Below are 6,734 nucleotides of genomic sequence, written 5' to 3'. Positions count from 1 at the left end.
CTGTCCTCCCATGCTGTTATCCACGTTCCTCGTCTCTCCCTGGCTCCTCGAGTTTGGTTTCCCCCACATGTCTCCATCGTTCTGGTTTGCTTTTGATTATTGTTTGGATTTTTGCATTCCAGCCTTTGTTACTGTTTTTTGCCCCATTAAACTCCCAAGAAATCTCCTCAGCCTCTCTGCCTCTGCATTTGGGTCCTCTGCCACAACCAAACCCTGACACAATGATTACCGGCCTGTTGCTCTGACACTGATGGAGTGCTTCAAAAGGCTGGTTAAAGAACACATCATATCCAGTCTGCCACCATTATTCGACCCGTTCCAGTTTGCCTACCGACAGAACTGCTCCACTGAGGATGCCATCTCTGCTGCTCTCCACCTGAGCCTGGCACACCTGGAGGAGAAGAACACCCATGTGCGGATGATGTTCCTGGACTTCAGTTCAGCTTTCAGCATCATCTTCCCACAGCATCTGATGGGCAAAATTAAATGTTTCTATGTGAAAGAAACTGTATGTAGGGATTTTTAATTCATTTACAGAATATTTACTACTCCATTGGTTTATTAGAGATGTAACCTTCCTTCTTCCTGCCTCCAACTGGGCTAAACAATAAATCCCTAGTATTTTCTTTATTGAGTTTTTTTTATTATCTGTTGATGAATTTTATCTGTGAAGTTACCCTAAAATAGGGGCAACCCCCCTCCCAACGGGAACCACACATCTTGTAAGAGAGGAGAGGAGAAGTTAGGAACTGATGATTGTTAGCAACATCTGAACAGTAGAAGATCTGACATTATATTACAGTTCACGCTTCGTCTCCTTCATCAGGTTCATGAATGATTTCATCAAGTCTAAAGTCATGAAATTAGTGACAGGAGTCTGACCTGAGTTAGACCTCTGAACAGGTCATTCTTCTCTATAGAATCATCAATAGTGTCCTTCATCCAGCTCAGTCAGCCTCTTCATCAGTTGCTTCAGTTCCTTTGAGTCTCTGATGCTGCAGCTCTATCAGATGCTGCAGAGAAAACTAAACTTTCCTTCAAAGACTGATAGAATATTGTAGCATCTGAATGTAGCGGAAGGTTCAAGGTTTCCTCAGGTCTGATGACTGTTTAGTGTCAGAAGGTCATCTGGATATTGGAGAGTCAGAGCTCAGCATGAAGAAACAGGAAGGCTGGCTAACAGGCAGCCAAGATGGCTGCTGCTAAAACCTTCAGTGTTGTTAAGTAAACATGAAGCCTGAGCTGTTTGAACCTGTTGCTCAGCTTCTTTGTTTGTCTCCATCACTGTGGTTCAATGGAGCTTCTAACCAAAGCAGTGACACAGCAGGTCTGCAGCTGAACCAGGACCTGAAGTGACTGAAGAGATTCTCTGTGGTGTCAAACACATAACATTGATGCGGAGAGCACATGTTAATCAGATGATGACATCACTGTTTGCTCATCATGTTTTAGTCTGTGTTTATCATCCAGATTGTCTGATTTCATTAGAACTGACTCTATTTCTCCTCTAATCACAGACTTGGTGGCTGTTTTCTCTATGAGGCTGAATGTGAAGTTGTGGCCTCAGCTCTGAAGTTCAACCTTAATCTGACTGAAGTGGAAATAGACACGATCTTTGGAGATGGATCCTTTGGAGACTCTGACATGAAGCACCTGTGTGAGATACTGGAGAGTTCAATCTGCAAAGTGAAGAAACTGAGGTGAGTTTTCTCTGTTTATTCAAACCAAATCATTCACTGATACTTTAATGCTGATTTTAATTCATCATTTTATTTTAATATATTTTCTTTAAAAACAGATGCTGTACAAATGTCAGAATGCACTTTCTCAGACTTTTTACCTTGTAAATGAATGATTTTCCTGTTCTAGATGTTTTAAATATTGAACTTCATTTTCCAGTTGTCTTTCAATTGTTTTGGATTGATAGAGAAAAATTAGGAAAATCAGTCAAATTATGTTAAGTAATGACAGAGATGTTTCAGTTTGATTTGGGAAAGATTCAGATGATGAGACAAGATAAGATGGCTTTATTTCTCATTTCTGATTCAGATCTTTACATTTAGAATGACATTTGGTTCCTCTAGAATAGAACCAGAACCACAAACATGTTAGAATAACTAGAGTAAAATGAGATTACCTAAAAACTAATGTTTAGGAAGAAAAGACTAAGACATGAAATCTTTTTCCTTAAGCTGCTGTTCTGTTGGAGCTGGTCAGAGAGAACCCGTCCCCTTTAATCCGTCAGCTGTCAGAGTCGCTTGGAGCCACAAATACTTAGTTACTGAACTTAGCAGATTTTTATTTGTGACTTATTTACTTCAATATTTATTTTTCAGAATCATTTTTCCTTGTACTTCCTACATTTGAACCCAAATATCTGGACTTCCTACTCCTTTCTTTCTTCAAACTGGCTAATTTCCACTCCCCGTATTGATAAGGACATGACGGAAGAGCTGAATCAAAACAGTGCAAATCAGGAAGAGAATCTGTCCAGTTGGAGACCAGTTAATTTGTAGAAAAACACTAATAGGGACATGGATGAAGACAGGAGGCTGGAAAACACCACAGATGATGGGTCAGATTCTGACACACAGACATTCCCTGTCAATTCCCCCTTTATTGTCCATGTGGATTCTGTTTTCAGCTTTAATGCTGTGAATAGCAGAGCTTTAAAAGGATTCAGCTGCTGATGAAGCACTTCTATTCATTTCAATCTATATCATGCTGTCTGAAATTTTAATCTAGAACCAACCTAGATCCAGTCCGTATTTTTATTTTCTCCCTATCAACAAAAGTTTCTTACCAGGGAAATTATTTTGAAGAACCATATTTTTAACATTTATTTTTATCTTTTAAGGCAAACACTTAATTCTAATTAAGTAGAAAATGAACTTTTTTCCTTATCTTTTTCTTCAGGAAATGACTTCTGTCAGTTTTTTCTTACAAAAGTATCTGTACTTTTACTTTAGTGAAGAAGGTGAGAACTTCTTACACCTCTGGGTCCAGGGAGTTTTGTTCCCGTAGTTTCTAGCAACTCCTCTGGGCTTTATCTCCATCTTGTCATGTTTGGGTTTTCAGACTCTTAATAGGAGCAATCACGGAGGCAATGATCAGTTAAGGGTTTTATTGAAGTTTTGTGGTGTACAGAGAGGAGACTGGCAGGCAGGGTTGTCAGGATACTGCTGGAAGAGGTTTGGTGACAGGTGAGAAACAGTTCGGTGCAGGTAGAGAAGTGAGGGATGTGTGAGACTCACAGAGAGTAAGGCTTGGCGTCTGTTTGGGAGGATGGTGTCCAGTGGTCCAGACTATTGGTGCAGGTCTGGTTGGTGAGATCAGATGGTGGTGTCTGAGGGTGGACAGGCAGGTGAGCTCAGGCAGGAGGGCTTCTTATGGTTCTGAGGCCAGAAGCCTCACTGGTTCCTAGAGGCTGACTGAAAACGCCTCTAACGGGGGTCCAAAGCTCAGAGGTTTCTGGAGTGGTTTCTAGGCTTGGGATCCTGGATTCTAGGAGAAGGGAGCAGAGAGGACAGGGTTAGATTCAGGCAAAGCTAAGATGCTAGGCTTGGTTCTGGATCAGTTGAACCAACGCTGGAGCATTAACGAACTGACACCCTCCTCCTGGTTCCAGCTCCTTAAAAAGGGTGGGAATCAGCTTGATGAGGAGCACCTGCCTGTCCAGCCCTGCAGAGAGAGAAAAAAAGGAAAAACCCAGCCTGCACCCAGGACTGGGAGTATGACACATCTCAGTTTGGTAGCAGCTGCGTACCAGTGCTGTACTATATTCAGTGACCCTGGCCAAAGAGACAATGTGTTCAGTGATGCTGTATGATTGGGCCAGCACAGTGTTAGTGAGGAAAATAACCAATGGTCCTTGGACTAGTGTTTATCACGTGTCGGGGTCACATATTCTGCTGGAATGTTTTAATGGAAAGTTTTAATCTGCATCCTGTTGAATTCAGCTAAAATATTTTATTTTCTCCCCAGATTGGAGGACTGTAGATTATCAGAGATTAGCTGTGCTTCTCTGGGCTCAGCTCTGAAGTCTAATCCATCCCATCTGACAGTACTGTTGCTGAGTGGAACCAACCTGGACCCTGGAATGAAGGAGCTCAGTGGGTTTCTCCAGTCTCCCCTCTGCAAACTACAGACATTGAGGTCAGATGTAGTATATTTGTTTATTCTAATTTAAATATCAGTGTGAAGGTAGATCACTGAGCTACCAAATGATTAATAGGCTATTGGATCAACAGATACTGCATGATTACATTTCCAACCCAATTAATGGTCCAGTTTACAATTTGTTGAATGAATGAAGCAGAAAAAGCAGTGTGAAGAACAGTTTGTCCTTTAAATAAGCAGCCAGTGATTTCATTCAAAAGGAACGGTGGAATTTGTGTTACTTTCTGGGTTAGAGAATAAAACTGTTATTGGTGTTCATCAATGAAGCTAAAAGCAGTGCGTTTTATTTCTGGGTTAACATCTAAGAAAAAGCTTCAAGTAAAAAGGTCAATCAGAGATGTTAAACTTTTAAAGCAATTTAATTTATTCTAACTTAATGTTTAATTTCTAAATGAGATTAACTCTAAAGATGTGACAAAATAATCCTATTTCATTGGATGTTTGGCGTTAACATGTGTTAAAGTAAATGATTCTGACTGTGGAAACCAGGAAGTGATACCAGTTCTCTACTTGTTAACTTTATCCTGTTCCTTTTCTATCTGAGAGATCATTTCTGGCTGAACAACATTTAGATTTCAGAGGATATTGAACATGATGACTATATGACATGAAAGCTAAGACTAGAATCTGTTAGAAAGTGGCTTAGGCCTTTTGATGACTTGAAGAACATTGAAGATCCTGGGCCTCATGTCTAAGAAGGCTGACGTGACTCATTTAGAGCCGGCCTCCCAGCTTGAATCCAGAATATCCACACTCCCACTGGACAGATTTCCAGTCCGTTTGTGCTTTGATACTGCATGTATAGCTTTCCAATCAAACTATGCCTGGCAATTTATGGCTGACTCCTGTTTCCATGGTAACAAAATGGCTGGGAAACAAGATGGGTCCAGGAAACGTAATCTTTTATTTAAAAAACACAGGGGAAAAAAACCCACATCAGATATTTCAAACTTTTTCAGCGAAACAGGATTCTAAAATTTTTTGGGTCATCTTTCCTGATCATATTAACATGATCCTAATATGGTCAGAAAACTGTGAGCTCCTCCTCCCACTTCCCCCACTCTCCATCAAACAAGCTCCTATATCCACTTTGTTCCCTGCCATAAAGAAAACATGTCTGAGAAAATAATCCTATTATACATGATCAAATTCGAATGATGCAACATATCAACATCTTTAAATTCAATGAAATGATAAAACGGATGATCAATGATTGTCAGCAGAAATTTCCATAATTTAAATCTATCTTTCTGCTCCTGCAGAGCCCGCCGCTCTGACTGACATGAGTTTTCATAAGTTTAACCTCCTGATGTTTTCTGACTGACTTGAAGCTCTGATTGAACTCTGGACAACAGCTGACAGGGAGGACATTGAGCTTCCTAGAAACATCCTATTGTGGTTCAAAGTAAAAATAAAATGGTTAACCGAAGCACTTAATTTCTGCCGTTGTGTCTGACTATTATCAGTTACATTACAAATGTGAAAAATATAAACGTAAAAGATCAAACTAAGCAATGTCTATAATTTTTTCACTACATGCATCATGTTTTAATACTCTTTTTTTTTTACATTTTTACAGCACTAGTGGCTTGTTGTTTTAACAGTAGACTGACAGGAAAGGGGTTATGAGAGAGAGATACTTGTGGGAAAGGACCACAGGCCAGATTCAAAACCGGGTTGCCTGCGTCGAGGACTAAGGCCTCTGTACATGGGTCGTGCCAGCTAACCAATGCGCCACCTACAAACCCATGTTGTAGTACTCTAAGCAGTGACATACCAGGGTTGGTTGCTTCTGTAGGTACCAGTTGAATACATTGGTAATACTAGCTTTACCTCACAATTCTAAAAGACCTAAGAACTTTGGTATGATGGTGGACAAATCTGAAAGGCCATTCAAGCATCCAAATCCCATTGCTTATATTGTTTTGCCCATTTGGCATGTGACTCGAGCAGTTGGAAGGAGAGAAGAGTTCGCTGTAGAGTCGACGTTGTAGATAGATCTATCCAAGCTATCTGTAGCCAAGGTCACATTTTCTGGTGGAATGTTTTAATGAAAAGTTTTAATCTGTTAAATTTAGCTAAAATCTTTTATTCCTTACTCAGATTGATTGACTGCAGATTTTCAGAGATCATCTGGGCTTCTCTGGGTTCAGCTCTGAAGTCTAATCCATCCCATCTGACAGAACTGGACCTGGCAGGAAGCGACCTGGACCCTGGAATGAAGGAGCTCAGTGGGTTTCTTCAGTCTCCCCTCTGCAAACTACAAACATTGAGGTCAGATGCAGTATATTTGTTTATTTTAATAAAATTACAGTGCAAAGCTATGTGTGAAGGTAATTCAGTGAGTGAGTAAAGGATCGATAGGTTGCTTGATCAGAAGATGCTCCAGGTACTCAGAGATTCACTTCCATACAGAAAGCCCACATTCGTATCTTCAGGTAACACAGAGTACATGTCAGACTTAATAATATTACTTTAGCAATAGTTTCAAGGTGTTGCTTTATTGTATATCTTGTACCATGTCTTTCGGTTGTGCTGTTCTTTTTTCATCTCGT

The 6,734-nt window shown here is 40.3% G+C and overlaps 1 protein-coding gene across 1 annotated transcript in view; it reads left to right on the top strand.

Annotated features, from left to right (window-relative positions):
- Window positions 1-1,421: 1,421 nt before the first annotated feature.
- Window positions 1,422-6,734, top strand: part of LOC107080944 (ribonuclease inhibitor-like) — a gene marked incomplete at its 3' end in the record, with an annotated part of 9,934 nt that continues 4,621 nt past the window's right edge. The window contains exons 1-3 of the mRNA XM_015369155.1: window positions 1,422-1,700; window positions 3,985-4,155; window positions 6,283-6,453. Of these exons, the coding sequence (XP_015224641.1) occupies window positions 1,645-1,700; window positions 3,985-4,155; window positions 6,283-6,453 (398 nt within the window). The remainder of the gene's footprint in view (window positions 1,701-3,984; window positions 4,156-6,282; window positions 6,454-6,734) is intronic.

The sequence above is a fragment of the Cyprinodon variegatus genome, unplaced genomic scaffold (genome assembly GCF_000732505.1).
Source record: "Cyprinodon variegatus isolate N-32 unplaced genomic scaffold, C_variegatus-1.0 Scaffold2554, whole genome shotgun sequence".
Lineage (NCBI taxonomy): Eukaryota > Metazoa > Chordata > Actinopteri > Cyprinodontiformes > Cyprinodontidae > Cyprinodon > Cyprinodon variegatus.
The sequence above is the reverse complement of the archived record's forward strand: the minus strand, read 5'-3'. Positions and strand labels throughout refer to the sequence as shown.